General features: G+C 35.4%; 1 protein-coding gene across 3 annotated transcripts in view; it reads left to right on the forward strand.

Moving 5' to 3' along the window:
* The window catches only part of Scaf4 (SR-related CTD associated factor 4), a 62,973-nt gene that overhangs the window by 12,294 nt on the left and 27,785 nt on the right, over positions 1–22,894 (forward strand). For 2 of the 3 annotated variants that reach the window (XM_023705548.1, XM_023705551.1), the window contains exons 2-7: positions 13,742–13,825; positions 14,410–14,454; positions 15,926–16,087; positions 17,609–17,744; positions 18,311–18,450; positions 19,019–19,195. In XM_023705548.1, the coding sequence (XP_023561316.1) occupies positions 13,742–13,825; positions 14,410–14,454; positions 15,926–16,087; positions 17,609–17,744; positions 18,311–18,450; positions 19,019–19,195 (744 nt within the window). The remainder of the gene's footprint in view (positions 1–13,741; positions 13,826–14,409; positions 14,455–15,925; positions 16,088–17,608; positions 17,745–18,310; positions 18,451–19,018; positions 19,196–22,894) is intronic. The other variant, XM_023705550.1, reaches the window with a different exon arrangement.

Below are 22,894 nucleotides of genomic sequence, written 5' to 3' on the forward strand. Positions count from 1 at the left end.
CAGCCTCCTGAGTGCTGGGATTATAGGCATGTGCCAGCAAACCTGGTAGTTATTTTGTTTTTCATTATATAAACATTTTAATAAGATTAACATGTGGGATAATTTTTAATTCAGTAGATATTGATGGAGGTAATTTAAATCTTCGAGATTTCCGATGTTTTTTCTTAGCTTTTTGATGTACAGTTGACAGTGAATTACACGTGTATTTGAAAAGTTAATATAAATTTCAGAAAGTTTTTTTAAAATGTTGTAAGTAGGCAAATCTGTAAAAACAAAGTAGATTATTGGTTGCTAGGAAGCAGGGGGAAGACAGAGAATGACTGTTAATTGGTGTGGGTTGGTTGAGGTTTTTTTGGGGGGGCGGTTTTGTTTTTTTGAAACAATGTCTCAAAAATGTTCAGGCTGGCCTTGAACTCAGTGTATCACCCATTGTGGCCTGAAAATTGCAGCAGTCCTCTTGCCTCAGCCTCCAGGGTGCTAGGAGTGCAAGTGTGTGCCACCATGTCCAGTGGTATGAAATTTCTTTTGAGACTGATGAATACATCTGAAAATTAGTGTTGATGGTTTCGTAACTCTTGATATCCTGACAAACATTGAGTTACACATATTAAAGGGAAAATTTTATAGTTGTGTGGATTGTATCAAAGCTCCTGCGCAAACAGAAATTTTAGACTCTTAACTGATTTCATGCTTGATTTGATTTCCTATCAGGTTGGAAACAAGATCCAATAGCTAACAGCATGACTAGTCAATTTGTTGATCTTGAATGTTGTTTACTCAAGAGATGTCTTTACTTTTGACATGCTAATTTAAGAAGTAATCTAGTAGGGGCTGGTGAGATGGCTCAGTGGTCTAAAGCATCTACTTAGAACAAGCTAAGCCAAGCAAAGCACAGGGACCACGGTTCAATCCCCCAGCACCACATGCCAGCCTGCCCGCCCCCTGGTGGGCTGAGCTGGCCACACACACACACACAAAAAATAAATAAAATAATTATTAAAAAAAAAAAAAGAAGTAATCTAGTAGATATAGTTCAAGAGGACAGGAAAAGAATCCTGCAGTTGCTCATTAAAGAACAAGCAGGTGCTGGCTAATGGCTTAGATGCTTTATATATGACTTTGCAATTTCTATGTTAAAGGTAAGGAGACTAGAGCAGTAAATAAATAAAGTAAAATAAAAAATAGAAAAGATAAAAATAAAAAAAGAAACTAGAACAGTGATGTAAATGGCCCCGTATCACAGTGTAGAAGTGGCACTTCTGAAATTTGACTCAGGTCTCTTAAAAGCACACATGTGAGCCCATTCCATAGCTCTCTATAGCTGCTTTGAAGTTCCTTGAGCAGCTGATCCATGTGTTAAACTTTTTATGAGGGAAGGTGGAAATTCAGTGGGCATCTTTTGGTAGCAAGTGATACTATCTAAATAATAGTGTATTTGGTGAGAGGATTTGCTAAAGTTTGGTAAGTCATCTACTGTAATAGCTAACAGTCAATACTTAAAACATAACAGTTTACATTTCTTTTACTAACAATTACATTTTAATTAAGGTTTTTATAAATACTCACATTTTTATTTCCTGTCAAGTAGTTTTATATCTTGGAGTCAATTCTCATTTCTCCTATTCAAGACTAGGAGGGAATATTTTTTTCAGAAAAATGTTTTGTAGCCAACATTGAGGGGACACAGAATTTACTATTAAGCCCAGTAAAAGTGATCTTGAAAGCTGGTACCTGTGCTGGCTCGTGAAATAGGGCAAAAAAATAGATAAAATACTGACATTTCAGAAAACCATAAGACATAGTTCTTGAGCAAGTAAAAAGGAAAGAGTTGTCAATTGATTGCTTTGCAGTGAACCTAAGTGGCAGTAAAGAATGGAAAGAAGAGTTATTGTGAAAATCTGGACTTTTGGATACCCGGGGAGATGGCTCAGTGGAATAAGCGCTTCCCTGGCAAGTGTAAGGGCCTGAGTTTAGTCCCTGGTCCCGCAAAAAAAAAAAAAAAAAGAAAGAAAATCTGGACTTTAAAGAGGTAAAATTGATTTGTTGGTTTGTTGATTAGTTGTACTAGGGATTGAGCCTAGCATCTGCATACTGAGCTAGTCCCCAACCTGATCAAAAAAAGAAGGAAAAAAAAAATTGACAATAGTCTGTCAGTTTGCCCAGCCTGGACTCCAACTTGTGTTGTTACTGCCCAGTCCCAGAGTACTGGGACTATAGGCATCCACAACCATGGCCTGTTGGGATGTACAGAATGGTTCTGTATGTGAAAAGCTTACAGAAGTGAGTAAACAGTGAGTGGACCCTTGGAAATGGTAGAGGAAGTAGCATGAAGTAAAAAATATGGCATGTTTTACAAGGTAAGCCATCAGAAATTAACTACTTAAAAAAATCTGCGAACAGCCTATGGGAACAGAATTAGGAGTTGGTGATATTAGAGTGAGAGATAATGCCAAGTTTAACTTACATCATTGACTATATTATGCTGTTTTCTTAATGCATGTAGAAATATATGTAGTTAACCTAAGATTTTATATTTAATACTCACTGTAATTTTATACTTCTGTGTGTTTACTTTACAAAATGTTTCTCTAATTTCTGAACTAGGAGAAAAGTTTGTAGAATGTAGTAAGAGAAAGGAGGAGATAAATACATTTTTGACATTCATATTATGTATAGGACTATTGTGTTTAAGTATCTGATTTGGAACACTTGGAAATCAGTGGGTTTTATGGAGAAATTGATGAAACTATACTGTAATGTTAGCATCAAACTGAAGAGGTTGCTTAGTAGCAACTAGAAAGCAGTGCAGGGGGCCTGCCCCTTAGCTCAGCTCTTTAAGTGCCTGCTTCAACAAAGCAGTCAGGCTCAGGTTGCTGAGGTTCGATCCCCACAACTCAAGCCAGCCAAACCTGCCCTGAAGGCATGCGGAACAAAAAAAAAAAAAAAAAAAAGAAAAAGAAAAGAAAGCAGTGCAGTATCTTTTCTGATTGTTTTTAAAAGCTTTGTAAGTTTGTTGTACTTAGGAATATTTCACATTGATGCCAGATCTGTTTGTTCTTATACCTTTCTCTAAGCAGAGGAAAAGTGTTTAAACATTTAGATTTCAAAGGACTTGACCCTGACAAGTAAATAGAATGTACATGGAAATAAACTATATAGCAGTAAGTAGAAGAGGATGCTTCCTTTAACTCAAAAAATATATATTTAAAACTTCTTTCCCAGATTTTGATTTCTTTCCTCAAAGACTTGAGTTATTATAAAGATTTAAGGGGGAATTTTTTAAGTTTTAGTTTTTAAAATGTTAGTAATCTTAAAAAGTTTTGAAGACTTCCAAGTAATATAGTAATTGATAATGTCCATAGACAAGTCACCTAATAATGATAGTTCAATATAACTATATTCTTTATCACTTAATCACATTTATAATCAAAAGATGGGAGAGTTGCATTTCTTTGGCACAAATTAAAGATCATTTTTAAATCTGATTTTAATTTTTTAAGTTTCAAATTAATGTAAATTAGGTAAATTTAAATTAAAAAATGAAAGAACAGTTCCACCAAATATACCATTTACATTTTAGAGTGGTTTGTTTGTTTGTTTGTTTTTTCCTTTTCAGTTGTGTTTGGATTTTTTTTTTTTCTCCTTTGGGGCCTGGACTCACTATGTTACTCTGTCTGAAACTGTGAGTGAGAGCCACTGTGCCCACTTTTGTGTTTGGAAATTTTTACATGGTTAACAGGTCTTCTTAATAACACAAAAGTAATATTTTCTGAATAGTTGTAATAGATGATTTGGGAGCATCTATTACCTTAGATAAATTTCAAGAAGAATTATTTAAAAGTGGGTTTTTATTGTTGCATATTTTTAAATTTCTATGGTTAAAACTTGCCTATTAGATCTTCTCAGCTAAGTAAACCCCTTTTGTTTTATGCTAACCCACATTGATGGTAGTTAGATAAATGAAGCATTATCTGTTACTGCTTTATTTTGAACTTCTTTTATTATTGCTTGGTGAAGTTGAACTTTTTTGTATGTATACTATGTAGCTATTAGGATTTCTTTTGTAAATCAAGCTATCTGTATATTTCTTAGTTTTACTGTACCATATACTATCTGTATATGCAAATTGTTAATTCATACAGTGTCCTACTTTCAGTAATGGCATACCAGTGCTACTTTAACATGTGATCAGCCTTCCTTCTTCCTCCATCACATTACATTGCCTGAAATAAGGAGCTGCCCAACCGTACCTCCAGTAAATTACATATAAAATCAAGTGCCAGGTATAAGGGTTGTAAACTATCCGTTACCTAATAGTTTTAGTAATAGGTGTTTTATGGAGATATCTTCAGACTATAATTAGATGGATAACTAAAAGCAGCTTTTCACAAAAGATGATCGTTATCTTTTGTTAAGAAATTTAGTGTATATTTTCATAAAATATTTATTGGTTGCAAATAAACAATAGTGTTAGCCTTAACTCTTGGTTTAGTTTAAGCCAGTATATCTGATAAATCAAATGAAAGGCTATATAAAATTAAATACTTTCGGGTTCCCCTGGCCTGCCTTGCTGGCCCCACCCCCAGGGTGCACTGAGATGGCAATTGAGGCTGGGCATGGTGACTCGCACCTGTAATCCCAGTTCTTGGGAGGCTGTAAACAGGTGGATCACTCTGAGTCTCATCCAGTAGTGAGACTGAACACCCTGTAGACCCTTCTCTAAAATACAAAAAAAATTACTTTCATATCTGCATCTAGCAGGAAAGAAATTTGAGTACCTTCCTGTCACTGTGAGTATATTTGTTTTGGAAGCATTCCTTTTTCTCTTTGAATTAGACTTTGCATTTAAATATTAATAATAGCAACTGATTAAAGAAAGTTTTTGTCATCTTGGTGGTTGTAATATATGAGGTGTGATCAGAAAAGATGGTTTTTTAAAAAATATAGGGTTGGTGAGATAACTCAGTGGACTAAAGCAGCTGTTTAGGCAAGTGCAGGGACTGCAGTTCAATCCCCTGCGCCATGTGCTGCACCAGCCCCGCCCCTATGGCCAGCTAAGCTGGCATAGTGGTACATGCCTTCTAGCACTGGGGAGGCTGAAAGCCAGAGGATCACTTATTAGTCCAAGCTGTGAAGTGAGACCTTATAACAACCAAATAAATAAAATGTGTATATATAATAGTAAAAGAAAAATTGCCATTAAACCCCTCAAAATCCTCTCCTTCACTTCTGACACCCTTAATGCCATCATTCTTATCATTCTTGCCACTTTATGAAGCAGTTCTGGAATTCCTCTTTCATGGGTATCTTAACTTGTGTTGTGGCTGCCTTCATGTTCTGAATGAGTCAAAACTTGTACCTTTCATAGTCATTTTGACTTTGGGGGAGAGCTAGCAGTTGGTATGGTGCCAGATTGGGTGAACAAGGTAGTGTAAATGCACTTTCAGTTTTTATTTGCTAGAAATTGCCATAAATATTTTGAGTCAATTTCAGGATATCAGGGTAGTCACAGTAGTGCAGCTAAAAACACTCAGGAAAGGATTTCAGAGTAGGGTGTAGTAGCACATACCTCTAATCCAGCACTCATAAGGCTGAGGCAGGAGGATCATTGTGAGTTTGAAGCTAGCCTGCCCTACAAAGTGAGCTCAAGGCCAAACTGAACTGCATAGTGAGACATTGTCTCAAAAAGGCACGCAAAACTAAAAAACAAAAGACAAGACGACTTCAGGGGCCAGGAATTTAAACAAACATTATATTCTTTTATCAGTTCTTAAGGCACAGAAGAGAGTTCTGGATAGTATAATCCATGGTGGAGTAAGCATAAGGAAAATACATTAAGTTTTTATTGCTTAAAAGTGTAAATGTTAAAGGGTATCCATTGAGAGAGATTCAGGAAGAGAATACTAATTGAGGGCTTAAAGATTGAAAAAGTTACTTAGAATAATTATATAGCTTTCTAATCCTTTGCCATAGCAGCTTAATTTCAAGAAGTAGGAAAAAGCATACTCTAGAAGTTCTGGACACTGTGCCATCTTTTATCTTTTCCAAATCTGTTATCTTATTTTTATGAACAGCCAGAGTAAATTTACTAACAATTTATAACAGAGCAAATTTAAACTTTGATTTTTGTAAAATGTGTTATATCTAGTGCAGACTGTACACCATTTTTTTCAGAAGGATACCAGCTATGACTTCATTGTGAATTATTACAAAAATGCAGGCAAGATGAGAGTATTGTTAGGTAGATTTCAGCTGTGAAAAAATAATCTAAGGACTGTCAAAGTCATCCTAAGTACTATCAATTCTATTTGATTTTTAAGGAACCATTGGCATAGGGTGAGGCCTACAAAGTGAGTTCATGAAATTTACAAGCTATTTGAAAAGGAATAGAAAATTATTTCATGACTATCTTTAGATTGATAGCACTGTTGTAAACGAACACAGTTGACATGGAGATTCAGTTTTGATAGAATTCCTTATGCAGCCTGAGGGTTTTTGTTAATTGCAGAAGTGATTTTTAACAATGAATGAATCACTGTTTCTTAAAATATATATATAATAGTAATTATTACACCATCTCTTCCAATAGATGTCCATGATCCGGCTCCTAGCACCTGTGAATATCTTATACAGCAAAATACTTCAAGGATATAATAAAATTAAAGATCTTGGTATGGGTTAATTTTCTGGATTATCTAAGAGAACTCTGTAATTGCAAGGGTCCTTCCTTACATGAGTGGGGAAGGGGTCAGAGAAGGAAATAAGGAAAGCAGAGGACAGAGAAGGAAGAAGATACTATGCTGTCAGCTTTGAAGGTGGAAAAAGAGACTATGAGTCAAAGCAATATGAGCAACCTGTAGTCTGAGCAGGGCAACAATAGTTCTCCCTGGGAACCTCCAGAAGGAGCACAGCTCTGCCATCACCTTGGTTTTAAACTATTGAGATTTTGGCCTCAGAAGTATAGAACAATATATTAGTGTTGTTTTGAGCCACTCTGCGTAGTAACTTTTTTTTTCACTACAGCAGTAGGAAGGTGTTGGCTAGCTTTCTGTAACTGACAGAATTACCTGAACAACTCTAAAAGGAAGAAAGTTTTACTCTGGCTGAGTTTGCAGTCCACGCTCAGTTGGGCTCGTTGCTCTGAGTCTGAGGAAACCACATGGGAGGGAGTGGACGGTGGAGTACATCTGCTTAGCTCATGGTGCCTGGGATTGTACGGAGGGAGGAGCCAGGAAACAGAATAGATGCTTCAAGAACATGTTGGTCAGGAATGGTAGCACACACCTGTAATCGCAGCACTTAAGAAGTGGAAGCAGGAGGATGGCTTCAAATTCAACCGCCAGCCTGGGCTACATAGTGAGTTCAAGGCTTGGACTATATAGTGAGACCCAGTCTTTAAAAAAAAAAAGTCTCGGTGACCTTTCTCCATTTCTCAGGAGTACTTCACAAGTCTGGATCCTATATCCTGCTGTAGGACAATAGTTCAGTTAGTGACAGGGTAAAAAAACAAAACTCCAATTTGCTGCTAGCAAGTATCATTCTTCCTAATACACTCAGGCCTTCTGAGGGGGTATCATACTTTTGGGGGGCTACACCTGCTGCTGTAATTGTATGTAAGTGGATTTCATGGTTTTCTGGGGCTGCTTTGATGATATTTTTTTTCCACTGACAGATGAAATGCAAGTATAGACAATAATAATGAGATTACTGCATGTAGGGGTGTTTATTGAATACTTGACCTCTGCTGGGATCAAGTATTGTGGTGAATACTCGTTTTGTGTTGTTACACATTGCAGTACTGCATGAAGAGTTATGCCAAAAAAGCAAGGTAATCAAGCTGGAATTCCCTGTGTTCCTCACTTAGAGGGACCTTGGTCATTAAATCAGTAGCACCCATAACCTAGTGAATTTTAGGCACATTCGCCAAGCTTGTTATACAAATAAAGTTTTAATGCAAAGACAAATGTCTTCAAAATATGTATTGTTTCTGTAATGCCTGATATCAGGAGAAAAATAAGCTACCTGACTTTTCTTTGAACATGGAGGCAAAACAAGCAACCTGTTTTGCTGGAGGGAGTGATTTGGAGGACAGTTTTATGACTCCTGTTGATCACATATGATATAGGCAAAACAGCCTTACCAAAGGGCCAGAAAAATTTTATCAGTGCACTCTTAGTTTTTCAATTGATAATGAAACTGGTTCATTTGTAGTTAAATTCTCAGATACAAACTAACTCTTTAAAGACTTTTGAATATGTAAAAATGTCTCATGGTTGTTGCATACATTTTCTCAAGGGTTATATATACATTTTTCCAAACCACAGGAAACAAATGAACAGTTAATTGTCATTGTTAGTTTTGGATTTATTATTCTATTTAATTTTTGTCTACACTCTTGACTACATATTATGTCTTTCTATCCTCCAAGATATTTGCTGCAGAGACAGACAGTGGCTCCATTAATGCCAATTTTACTTTTAAGGATATTCGACATTTCCCATGATTTTTACACAGTCAAGCAGGTTGATGGTTCTGTGTTATCTTGTGAGTAGTATTTTAGTTTAACTGGTCCCCTGCAGTGACCTGCAGAAGCTCCATAATTAGTCAAAATTGCACATTCAAAACAGCTTCCAGCAATATTAGCTGTTTGATCAACGTAACCTTGAAGCATTCATGGAGGCTACTAGGATGCCAAGAAAGGGCTTGTGAGGAAATAATAGAAATAGACTCTCTTGATTTGCTAAAGCTCATATCTGGATTGCATCTGTTTTGCTATCATAATTATTGATGAATGCTTTCTATATCATTGTTATGTGAGATGATGATACCCTGATTTTCTGAATAATTTTTAATTCCCGACCATCTGTTCATTCTCTCTCTCTCTCTCTCTCTCTTTCTTTTTGTGGTACTGGGGATTAATATTCCTGCCTTTTCTAACATGCAAGGGACCATAGCTGATATGATTTGTTGATGGCTGTTGTATTTTATTTTAAAGGTTATTGGAGAGCATGTGTTCTTAAAAACAAATCACCTTCATTGAAGTATTTTGATAAGCTACCTAATACAGATATTCCTTGTTTAACAGCCTGTTTCACAAATATTCAGATTTAGGACGGGGGCATGCTGTTTGAACTTAACACCTGTCATTTGCACTTAAGACCCATCTTTTTTTTTTTTTTTTTTAATGGTTGTTGCAAGGTCTCACTATGCAGCTCAGACTGATGGTGATCCTTCTGCTTTCAGCCTCCCCAGTGCTGGGATTACAGGTGTGTGCCACTACACTGGCCTGGACTCTGGGCATTTCAGCCTGCCCTGGGAGCAGAGCTGGCATGGCATGTAGTGATCAAGCTGCGGTCCATGCGCTTGCCTAAGCAGGTGCTTTAGTCCCCTGAGCTATCTTTCTGCCCCCCTTTTTTGTACAGTTCTATACATCTTATTCCTAGAGCCTTGGTGTCTTTTATATAGTATACTTTATTTATACAGTACTATAATTTTTGCTGATTGTTCTGTGTAGTACTGTAGTTTTATGTTACACGTAGTAAATTATGTAAATAACGACAAAGTCATCCAATTAGAGTTTTGACAATTTCTTTCTGAATGTTGTACATACTAATATACACAAATTCCTCATTTGGCAACAAACTCATTTAGTGACCTAGTTGTAAGAATAGAACTCAAGTGTTTTTATGTTGTTACAGGTTTTCAGGCATGACATAGAAGCTGATAGCTTTTTTCCCCTCTTCAGGTTTATTAGCTGAAATTTCAATGTTGGTCAGAAATTTGTACAGTGGTAATAGTTAACAGCTATTATGTACCCATGTCGTAGGTGCTACACTAAGTCCATTTGTAGGATTGATTGTATTGAAAATATTCCCATGTTATAAAGATACAGTGCTCATGACTATCAAGTGGTAGGCCCAAGATTTCCCGGGCAGCTGATTGTTGGGCTGGTGTTCTGACCATGACTCCACAAAAATTCAGTACCTACAATGAAAATCTTGCATCACAAGATTGGATTCTATACTTATGACAGATTTCTCAGCCAGTGTTAATGATATTAGTTAATCCTTTTTATTTAATATTATTAGATTGTAGCTTTACTGTAGATACAGGTAAGAAGAACATAAGGCATTCGCAACTAGCAAATTCATTCTGCTTTTAGAATGAGGAAAAGTAAACTACACACAAACAAAACATTGAAAATTGAGTATTAAGGCAAACAAAAAGGGAGGTTGGTATATATGAGGGAGAATGGGTAAAGACCAGGAATAGAAAAGTGAGCTTTACTAAGCATTGATTAGATGCTTTTTATTTGTAACCTGTTTTAACAGTTCATAAGAGTAGCAACAGGAAATTTATTTTAAAGACCTAAGGATCCAACTCAAAACTAGTTGAATTAGAGGGTACAATCTTCCCTGGAATATGTGGGTGGGTCATTATTTGGAAATTTAAATTTCACATTCAGAAGACTATTTAAAACTCTCCTTTATATCCGAAGATAAAAATTGAGATCTGAAACAAAAACAGTATGCTAGCCTTAAGAAACTTTTGTGACCTTCTATTCTGAACATCTACACTAACTGTGGTGACAGGTTTTTCCCTGATGATCACATTTATTATCAGATCATAGGACCATTTAAGCACAACCACCACCATCACCCAATTTTTTTATGGACTCAAAATTTGACATTAAGTATTTAGTAATTTATATTGCCTTGAATTTGTTGCTTGGGTATATAGTGTCACTTTATTTCTAAATGTCTGTTTTTGTTATTATTAAATTGTTAAGTCAGGTCGGGTGGCACATGCCTATAGTCCCAAATAGTCGAGAGGCTGAGAACAAGGATTACATGTTCAAGGCCAGCCTGGGCATCTTACTGGAAGTCTGTCATAACATACAAAAGGCTAGAGGTGTAGTTCAGTGGTAGCATGCCAGAGTTTCAGTTTCAATGCCAAAAAAGGAAAAAGAAAAATCGCTGGATCTAATCTCGTATGACAATTATGTTTTAGTATATTACCTTCTAGTTTAGGTCTAAATTAGCTGCTTAGTTTTTATTTAATGTTTGTGTACTATTTTGTGCAAATTTTTTAAAAAATAACTTTCTTATTCTTAGACATTTCCTAGAATAACTTGTTTGAAAAATGATAGATTACAGATTGAATTCTGCCACTCGGCTTTATGACTTTGGGTAAATTCTTGACCCTTATTGCACTTATCTGTAAAATGGAATTATATCTGCCTCGCCGTAGAGGCTGTTAGAACTTCTGTCCAGATTATCAGGCTCAGTGTAAATGTTTATCAGGCAGGAGTGGGTGGGTCTCTGCACATAGTAAGAAGTCTTTAATAAGGGATTGAGTGCTGTTATGGAATATGAGCTTTAGAATCAGCAATTTTAAATTCAGATCCATTTCCCAGGCATCATGTAAAAGAGATCTAATCTTTCTAGTATCATCTCAAAACAGGTATAAAAAATCTGCTTTAGTTAAAATGGTTTAATAATACATGCAGTGTACCAGCTAACTCATTACTGCTTGACTTGTGTTATCTAATGTTTGTTCCCTCTTTTCCCGTCTTTCCTTTGTGACTTGGTCTTTTATTTGAATGAATGTTATGTTGCTGAAAGGTGCAGTCAGCTTTACTTTGTAAGTTAGGATAATTGGAATACAGACTGGAGTTTTCCTTCAGAAGCTGTATCTGTCCATCATGTGCTTTTTTAAATACAAGAAGTTGCTTACTGCTAAAGTGGTAAAGAAATGCCATTTGGGACATTAGATAAATATTAGCTCTGGGTTGGGCTTCATTAACATATTCTTCCAAGCCTTTGATGACCAGAAGAGCCCTTACTGTGGTACATGTAGAGATCTCTGTCGTAACAACTTTTTTTTTTTTTTTTTTTTTTTTGGTGGAACCAGGGATTGAACTCAGGTCCTTGCGCTTGCCAGGCAAGCACGTATTCCACTGAGCCATCTCCCCGGCCCCATGTAGTAACAACTTTTGCATTTTCTTTCTCTGTTTTAAGGTACAAAGAAGGAAAGAAAATAAAAAAGCAACTGCCTAAATTCTTAACATATAGTTAGAATATACCTTTTATAAATGTATGTTGTATAATTTATGAATTATATAGTGTTATTTGTGTTCAAATCAAAACATTTAACTTTTTGTCTTTTAGCTCCTCAATGAGTTCTTTAGTTGGTTTGGGGTGGTGGTGTTTGCTTGGGGGGGGAGGGGGCAACAAGGTCTTCTATGTAGTCAGACTGGCCTTGAACTGACTACACAGCCCGGGCTGGCCTCAAATTCACAGAGATCCTCCAGCCTCAGCCTCCCCAAGTACTGGAACTACAGGCATGTGCCACCGCCCTGGCTATTTAGTTTCAAAGATTATTATTTATTTTATAATTGTTTTTCATTGCATCTATTCTCAAGGAAAATTTTTTATTCTTGGTAAATAAAATAATCACCTTATATAAACATCTTCAAAAAGGAACTCCTCTGTAAAATATCTTAAGTGCCTCTATGGCTGTGCTTATTGGATATATCTGTCATTCTATACCTTTTCTAAAATTATTGTTAATGATATCTGTCATCCCATTGTGTCTGTAGTTTGGAAAAGCTGTGCAACTTGTGAATTTTGGAACATGCTGTCAAATAGGGCTATTTACTCTGGGAAACAAGCCATTTAGGGTAGGTGCTTAGTAGTGTCTAGCAATAGTTGAAGGGGTTTATGCATGAAATACTACATTAACTGGAAAGAAATGGGAATGGGATACATGAAAGATTTATAATTGCTCAGCAATACGTGAAATACCATTCAGAATATTTTTAGAAGTCCCAGAGGAGAACATATTTGTGAGTAAACTAAAGAAAAACAAACTAGATAGAAGCTTCGTGATGTCAAGATCCTATCTTTATAACTGTCCTTGCACACTGTGTCTTGTTCAGATTTGGGGGAAGGACTATTAAATGCCTAGTGAGCCCAGTTCCTGCTGAGAGATTTGTTAATTTGGTGGGGACCTTATAATCTGTAGTTTTATATGTAACCAAATGAAGAAACCATAAACTTACATTGGTATCACATTATTGGAACTTTATAATAGCATTTTAAATTTCTTGCTTGATTTTACATGGATCTCTAAATGAGCCTTAGAATTATTTGGAATTCTCCAAAATGTCACATTTGGTTTGAAAATATATTAAACATTGACAGTCACACACTGTTGTCATTTTTAGTCTAGGACCATGGTATGTGTTGTTTTCATTGAAATCATGTTTTGTCTCTTTCACCAAGTTTTACAATTTTTTGTTACAGATTTTACCAATTTCTTAAGAGCTTTTGCCTCCAGTTTTATATTTTATTTTAAAAATGATCTTTGGGGCTGGAGAGATGGCTCAGTGGTCTAAAGCACCTATTTAGAACAAGTTCAGCAAAGCACAGGGACCACGGTTCAATCCCCCAGCACCACATGCCAGCCAGCCCGCCCCCTGGTGGGCTGAGCTGGCCACACACACACACCCCCCTCTCTCTCTCTCTCTCTCTAATAAATAAAAAAAAAAAATGATCTTTGTTGCATTTTGTAAGTGGTGATACAGATAGATTGGGAAGTTCATGATTTTTACTTACTAGCCAAATTGATAAGACTTTTAGTTCTTAAAGTTTTTCTCTTAGTAAATAGATTGCACATACCTTTGTAGAACAAGGAAGTTGACCTCTGAATTTACCTTTTAACTTCTTTTTCTTTTAAGCTCTTTTCACTTATGGATATGAAACCTCCCATCTCTAGAGCCAAGATGATTCTCATCACTAAAGCTGCTATTAAAGCTATTAAGGTAAGAATAAAACAAATATTTTTAATGCATTGAAAATGTTAGTGAGATTTCGTTTTTTTTTTTGAGTTTCAGGCCTGAATCAAAGAGCACAGTTAATCAGCTTTTGCTTAAGGTTTCTAATACTGTGTATTTATTTGTAGTGTAACATACTGTTTCAAAGAAATTTTATTTAATCATTATTATAAACAATTAGCTTCCCTTCTATTACAAAAATTTAAGAAAACCCCTCAGGCTCCATGAAATTGTCTTACCCAGGATTAACGTTTTATCATTTTATAAACTACATTGCTCAATTCTTAACTCCATTGCCCTTGTCCTTTTGTAAGTTTGCCAGATATCCTACTTTATAAAGGTTCATTGTTTAAACATTTAAGAAAAGAGACCTTTATCGGGGGCAGAATCTGATATGTTATTTAGATTTTTTTTTTTTCTTATTGGTCATTTTGGATTATTTATGGTTCATTGAGTATCACCTTAATTCTTTAAACTCAGAAAACATCAAAGTTTTAAAACTTCTAGTTATAGGAAATATATAATTATATAATTATGTAAATTTTTAGTAATTTTGTTTTAATTCTTTTCAGCTTTATAAGCATGTAGTTCAAATAGTAGAAAAATTCATCAAAAAGGTAACTGTTTTATTATTACCTTATTTTATTTGATGCATATTTGTATTTATAAAATTGGTGTGTGCTTCCAAAGCTACTCTAAGAAAAAAGCAGTCTAATAGTACCATTGATTGAGCACTTACTGTGAGTTTGATACTGTACTACTAATACTAATGCCATGCATCACAACAGTTGTCTCTGAGCTAGAACCTTTCTGTGAGCCTCATGGGCTTTCTCTGTCCTTTCCTTCATCTACTCTATTGATATTTTAACTTGCTTTGAGTACTGCAAATGAAATTACTTTTAAAAAAAAAATTTCCCAATGTTTCTCTATTCCCATTAGAATTGAACAAATTTTTAGTGCTATAGTTGTTATCATCTAACTTGATTAGACGTGTCTATCAGTAGAAGACTGGAAAGATAATCTCATACTTTTGTCTTATCCTCTGACTTAGAGCTGTGCCATGTAGTACATACCAATACATACTGTGTCAAGTACCAGGCATGATGGTGCATTACTGTTATCCCAGTACTCTGAGAGGCCTAGGCAGGAGGATCACAAGTGGGAGCCCAGACAGGGAAACTCAGTGATACCCCATCTCAAAATTTAAACATGTACTGGGCACATAGCTCAGCACAAAGACCCTGGGTTCAATTCCCCATACTACCAAAAAATAAGATTTTCACCATGATTTACTCAGCCAGTTCCTTTTAGCTGCGTGGTTAGAAATTTGTGCTTTATAGAGGAATTGCTTTGAGAGCTAACTTTATAGAAAAGAAAAAAAAAAAAATCAGTGCCTCTGCTGTTCTGTGTAGGATCAGCTCCTGGATGTAGAGTTGTTGGGACAAATAAGACTTTACTTTTATTACTAAATCATTTCTAGCTGGAAGAGAGTTGGAGGGGTGGGATAGAAAGGAAGAGAAAGAAAAGATTAAGATGTGATATGTATAGGTACCAACCCCCGCACTGGTGATATTTACTATATATCACAAACATGGACTACCAACAAGATAAACACAAAAGAAAGGGTTATACCTTTTTCTAGTACAACCAGAATATATTCAGGTGCCTGCTTTTCTATTTATCTTTGTCAACACCCAGAGGGTCACAGTTAAATTTCAGCATCATTGAAATTGATACATTAACATTCTTAAAAAATAATTTTGAAAGGTAAAAAATGTTGAGCCAGAGTAGAGACTATCGTAAATGAATTTGTATGATGATGGTATAGGGAGGGATTGATGATATCACTTCTGAGTAATTGTTGCAGGGGAGACAGAGGGATCAGAGAAAATAAACACTCAGGCATCTAAAATATCATTGTGTGGTGTTTCTCTGTACATTTGTGGGAAAGTTGACAAGTTAGAGGAAATCTGGGTAGTTTGTAAACGGTCACTGGGTGTACATAAAAGTTATGTAAGTAGAAAAATAGTAGATAAAAAATTGTGATTTTGCCTGTCTTGTATTGACTTTATATATCTATCCTTGCAGTGTAAACCAGAATACAAGGTTCCAGGATTATATGTAATTGACTCAATTGTGCGACAGTCTCGTCATCAGTTTGGAACTGATAAAGATGTTTTTGGGCCAAGATTCTCTAAAAACATAACCGCCACATTCCAGTATTTGTATCTTTGTCCATCTGAAGATAAGGTGTTAATTTTTAAATTAAGAATTTATGTTATGTTGCTTTTGGTTTTATCTTTACATTTATTTAAATGCTTATTAGACACACACACAGCCTGCTGTATTACTAGATAAGATAGCCATGTAGCGTAACCTCTGGGAGTTTGCTATAAAACCCAGTTTTCTCTGCAGTGGTCATGTCATACTTGTTTTCTCATAAAATTGTTCAAGAATGTACTGTGAGAGGAATGAAATTTGAGACTCAGTAGAATAGTGGTTATTAGGGAGAGAGGGAAATGGGGAATTGGAATCAACAGATCTAAAGTTATAACTAAGCAAGATGAATTAAGTTCTAGAGATATACTGAAAACATAATCCTGGATTGTATACCTAAAAAATTTATGAAGAAGGTGAATCTTATTTAATAAGTGTTCTTATGCTTTTTTTAAAAAGCTTAAATATGTTAAAAATCTTTAAAGAAAATATGGTGGGAAGATATGTTTCTGTTTTTGAGTAATGAAGAAATTTTGTAGTAGAGAAAAACAGTGCTCGTCTCAGATTGCTGCTTATTCTAGAAGGAAAGGACTGCTAATTAATGGTCTTCCTCAACATGTAACAATGCTACAGTGTAAATGGTATTAACAAGTAGACTGTAGAGCAGTGGTGGTGGACCTATGGCACACATGCCATAGTGGACTCTCTGTATCATTGAAAGCTCCAGAATGTTTGCCACCGTGGCTATACTGTTCAGTTCTTTACATACATAGCTAATTTTATAATTAATGTAGAAGGTGGAAGAATATTGCAGATATAGTAGGTGGATTTTAGGTGGAACAATTACACTAGTGTACATAGTAATAAACAATGGAAACATTTACTATAAATGGCTTATAAATTTCACTGTTACATAGATTCTCTGCTTATATTCTTAAAAGGATTGCTCTTATGGAAGAAAAGTATAATTAATTCTTTTGAGTAGTAGCTAAAAATTGTACTCATGAATAGCACATGTTCCCTGGATCGCCTTCAGATTTATTTCATCATAAAACAACTTCTCAATTAGAGGCCTTTTTCCTAAATATTTTAACTGTTATCATCCCAAATAAATTTGTTTTCTTTTACATCTTTTTTTTTTTTTTCTTTTTTTGGGGGGAGGAGGGGGACGGAACTGGGAATTGAACTCAGAAAGATATGAGTTCCCTTGCCAGGGAAGCACTTATTCTACTGAGCCATCTCCCCAGCCCTCTTTCACTTTTGTCCATGATAGAGTACTTTTGGAACCGTAAATAAAATGTACTGAAAGTACCAGCTAATACATGTTTTTGTTCCCTGAGTCGATATTCTGTCTTGTCTTAGTCCAAATTATACCCATCAAAGTAGACTAATTAAAATAGCTTGACTAGATTATAATTCTGATGTAATTGTTTTTGAAAGACTTAATAGAAAAACATTAGCAGGGTTATCTCTTTATAAAATAAGGAATGTTATAAATTACAAACACACTTATTGACTGGTTTATTTGTTGTTGTTTTTTTTTTAATGTAACAGAGTAAAATAGTTCGTGTGCTGAACCTTTGGCAAAAAAATGGAGTGTTCAAAATTGAAATTATTCAACCTCTTTTGGACATGGCAGCAGGAACCAGTAATGCCGCCCCATTAGCGGAAAATGTCACCAATAATGAAGGTACAGCCAAGTCTATCAGTAAGCTTAGATAATGGTAAAAATTTTATACATGAAGGGTTGTGCATTTGTGTATTTTAGTGCAAACTTGAGTTTACATCTGGGACAGAACAGTTTTTCTTTTGTAATTCTTATTTTTTAGTATAAATCTGACCTTTCAATAACTTATGATAGAAACACTAGTAACTACAATGTATATGAACTGGGTGAAATACTATTTTAGCAAAGAAGCTTAGAGGATATTTATTTATTTTGCTCTTATGTATGTGGTACAGTGTCTTACTACGCAGCTCAGACTCATAGTGATGTTGTTTTCAGCCTCAGCAGTGCTGGCATGCATGCATTACAGGCATGTGCCACCACTCTGGGACTTGTTTGCCAGCTCAGCATGCCAGGGGGTGGGGCTGTGGTGGCATGCGGGACCTGGGATCAAACCCTGGACCCGGCACTTACCAAAGCAGGTGCTTAGTCCACTGAGCTATCTCACCGGCCCTTAAAGGGCTTTTTACAAAAGACACATATATGTTAACATTTTGATAGGCCTTAATTAATGCCATTTTCTTCTTAAGGCTCACCTCCTCCTCCAGTAAAAATTTCTTCTGAACCTCCACAAGCCACACCAAACTCCATACCTACTGTACCACAGTTGCCCAGCTCTGATGCTTTTGCTGCTGTGGCTCAGCTGTTTCAGACAACTCAAGGCCAGCAGGTATGCTACTTACTCAAGGATTGAATTGTTTGCAGGGTTAGGCACTGTTGGTTGTTCTTATTTTACATTCTTACTCATAAGCCCATTGAAGGGAGAAAGTATTTTACTTTTCAACTAGAAAACTTTCAGTGGGAAAGAAGTGACAAAGATAATAAAGAAAATCTGAGCTGAAATAAGGGAACAACCATGCCTGTGTGAAGAGAATTTTAGAACTGCCAAGGGCCTAGTGCTGTTTACAATTCTAGCATTTGTGATTGATTATAAACCTACTTGGATTGGAATTAATGCTTTCGTATTTCAAGAAAACTTACTTTGTTCACATTCAATGTATTTTGTCTTGGACCATCATTTTGTATTTTGGGTATTGTTGGCATACATTATTAACTTTAAGTAATACATCCTGTACCTGATATTCACAAACTTAACCTATTGGTAAAAGGGTGATTTTTGTTTTCCAGTTTTCATAATGCCTATGCTATTTTTGGTCACCTTTAAAGTTTTTTTCAGTAGATTAGTTTTGATACTATGGTTATTTTGTTGTGGTTTATCAGTTTTCCCATTCTTTAAGCTTCAGCAGATCCTTCAGACTTTTCAGCAACCTCCAAAACCACAGTCTCCCGCCCTTGACAATGCTGTGATGGCTCAGGTTCAGGCTATCACAGCTCAGTTAAAGACAGCTCCTACACAACCACCTGAGCAAAAAGCTGCTTTCCCCCCACCTGAACAAAAAACAGCATTTGACAAGGTACGCTTCTCTCACATCACCCACCTCATTGTCTCTATCACTCCACTTGGCTTGTTCAAGTTCCCTTCTGTGCTTCTCTGTGGAATGTTTGCTGTTTGTGGCTTGAGGATCTTCTTTTGTACCAAAACATTGATTATTTTTAAAAATGTTTGTGCTCATTGCAGAGATTTACTATAGCAAAGGAAAATGAAGAAAATTTCCAATTAATTCCCATCTGTGACTATTACTGTGACACTTTGGGATATATCTTTTTAGAATTAATTGCTTAGAGATGTTTTTCTTTGATGTAATATTCATCTGCATGTTTTGATGGTAGTATTCTTGTTTTGTGGTTGTTCTTGTTGCTGTTAATGGATTAAGATCTGTTTTATTAAATGCTTATGTTATACTCCATTACATGAGTATATTGTGTTTTAGACTTTCTCCTACTAACAAGATACTTTCCATTTTTTGCTATGAGAAACTGTTGTTACCCTATCTATAATGTGAGGATTTGTTTTGGTTCATTGTATATGAGTGGCTTTGCTGGGCATTAAGGTTTGAGGGCATGTTTAAGTAGCTGCCACAAAGGGTATGGCATGCTAGAGATAAAGCTTAGTTTTCTATGGGATCTTAACTCTCACAGCTCCACTTGGGTCTGTTTTTTTAAATTCAGTTTATGGCTGTATCAAGTTTCATTTCTCAAGTTTCATTTCAAAAAATAAAGCCTGTGGATCATAAAACTAAATGACAACTTTGGTATCATCATCTCTAAAATTCATGCTTCTTACCAACATTTTACTTGTAAGAACTGGGGATGGTGGCACATGCTTATAATCCTAGCACTTGTGAGGCTGAAGCAGTAGGATTCCTTGTGAATTCGAGGCCAGGCTGGGCCACAAAGTGAGTTCAAAGCCAGCCTGAGCTGCATAATGAGACCCTGTCTCAAAAAGGTAATAGTAATGTAAGAACTTTATTGCTAGTAATTCAAATTAAAATCATATCGTAAATACTGGTTTTCATTATAGCTTAATGATTTATGATTAACTACTGATGAAAAGGTTGGATTTTTTATTTTTTTAAATATATGTATATACACACACACACACACACACACACACACACACATACATATATATAGCAGAGAACACTAAGCTACATTCCCAACCCTTTTTTATTTTGAGGCAGGATCTTGGCTATATTGTGTAAGCTGTCCTCAAACTCAGTCCTGCCTCCACCTCCTGTGTAGCTAGGATTATAGAACGACATTACTATGCCCAACTGTTAGTTAAAATTTTGAGTAAAATAGGAATACATGCTTGTATGGAAAAAGAAAATAATACAAGACGTAAGAAAGAAAAAGTGGGAAATACTTTTCACACTACTTTGATCAGATTTGTTTATGTTCTATGCCTGTTTCTGAGAACAAGTGAATTTTTTTTTTTTTTTTTTTTTTTTTGTGGAACCGGGGATTGAACTCAGGCCCTTGTGCTTGCCAGGCAAGCTTTTATTCTACTGAGCCATCTCCCCAACCCCCAAGTGAACATTTTAATGTGGATAGTTTTATTTGAATCTGTTCTGTGTTTGACTTAAAAGAATTCTATGCACTCTACTAGTAGTTCTATATTTTGTTTTTATGTTTGTTTTTCAGTCCTTCTGAAATGTAAGTGCTTCAATATAGTTGTCTTTATAGGTTTGAAAAGAACCTGTACCTTGTTCTCCTGTAACACTTTTTTTTTTCTGTCAGACTAATGCACTTATTTCTGCATCATAACAGTTGAAATAACGTGTGTGTGTGTGTGTGTGTGTGTGTGTGTGTGTGTGTGTTTCATAGTGCTGAGAATAGAACCCAGGGCCTTGTACATGCTAGGAAAGCACCCTGTCACTGAGCTATACTCGCAGCACATACACACTGTATTTTATTGCCACATGTTCTCCTTAAGAGAAGAAGACTTAATTTCAGACTTGCTTTGGTTATTCATGATTATCTGTGTGGTGGTGGTTCTGAGAAACACAGACTCAATGATTTATCAGTGGATTGATGGATGAAAGTTGGTTGATGGTACAGTTGGGGGACCAGCAAAGTTGAAATTGGTTGATCAGGTCAGCAGTCTGGAAATCCAGGTAGGAATTAATATTGTAGTCCTGAGTGTACATTCCACGGGGAAGCAAACTGGAAACTTAGGCAGTGTTTCTGTGTTATAGTCTTGAGAAGAACTTCCTAAGGACACTTGAGTTCTTGTTCATAAGATCTTCACTTATTCATGAGATTATTTGAGGTCCTCTCGTTAGCAAGAATATCAGCGTTACTCAGTGTCTACTGGTTTAAATCATTTCATCTAAAAAAAAAATCTTTCACAGTAACATCTAGATTAGAGTTTGACCTAACAACTCATCACTGTATAACCTAACCAAGTTAATGCATAAAATCGACTATCACAGTATATTTGTGTAAGTGTACTTTCACATGTTTTCACGTCTTTGAATTTATGAGTTAACTGGAGGAGTTCTAAAAACTTATAGACTCTCTACCAAAACTTTATAATTTTCTTTATATGGGTGGTCTTATATATTTTTTCCTTTCTATTATTTGGTCATGTTTTGTAGTCCTTTGCATTTGCTTCAGAGTTCACAAGAAAAAGCTTTTATTTTGCCTTGTGAATGGTCATAGTAATAGATTGCAAAAGGAATTTGTGCTTTTTTTTATTTGGCTAAAAAGTTCTATTTAAATGAAGGGCCATTTTGTAGTAAAAAAATTATATATAAAATTATATGTAAAAATTATATATATATATATATATATATACACACACACACACAAAATAGTTAGCATAGATATACAGCTGCTTTCTCTTAGTTCAATGAGAAGGAAGTTTTGAATTAATAGTGTTTACACAAGATATCATCTCTGCATCTTGAACTATGAATAAATAGTACAAAGACAACAATATCCAATGTATTAATTATTGTAACTGTCCTACTAACCTGTTTTGAAACTCATTGCTATTTCTTTCTTAGTAAAATTAATGTAAAACGATAATTTTAAAAATGAAGAGAAAGTTTTAAAATTTTATTTTAAGCTAGTAACTAGTTTACTAGCTCATGTATTTCAGCTTCTTCATACAAGTAGTTTCCTCAAAAACACTGAAAATTTATTTTTTATAGACTCAGTTTTTAATCACTTCGTCTTTTTCCAAAGCAATAGGTATAGATCACAAAACATTAAAGACCCTATCTGATTTATAGAAAAAGAAAACCTTAAAGTTTTAATTTTGGCTCCTGTTACTGAGTGACTATCCTGTTGTTAAATTACTTAAATGTTCAGGGTTCATCACTGTAAAATAATGGTAGTAACTATCATACCACTACCATGGAGGTTTAAATAAATTAATATATGGTAGATGCCTAGACTGTGTTTGTATTTGGAAAATATTAATTGCTGATTTATAAGAACTTAAATTGCCTAGCCTAGTGTTAAAGGGAAAGCATATTAGTTCTCTCTGTTCAAGAATAACTCTACAGTTGGTTTGCTCTTAATGCTTTATTTAATAAAGAGGCACCTTCCCTTCCTAATTTAGAAATCTGTTGTTCAGTAAAGTGGAACCAGAATATCTAGGCAGAACTGCCATAGAGCAGCAGCAGCAGTTTAGGAGGTTAAAATCCATGAGTAGAATGGATTTGCTTTCAAAGTTTGCTTTTTGAAGGCCAAATACAGAAGAC

The sequence above is a fragment of the Octodon degus genome, unplaced genomic scaffold (assembly GCF_000260255.1).
Source record: "Octodon degus isolate 3935 unplaced genomic scaffold, OctDeg1.0 scaffold00225, whole genome shotgun sequence".
Classification (NCBI taxonomy): Eukaryota; Metazoa; Chordata; class Mammalia; order Rodentia; family Octodontidae; genus Octodon; species Octodon degus.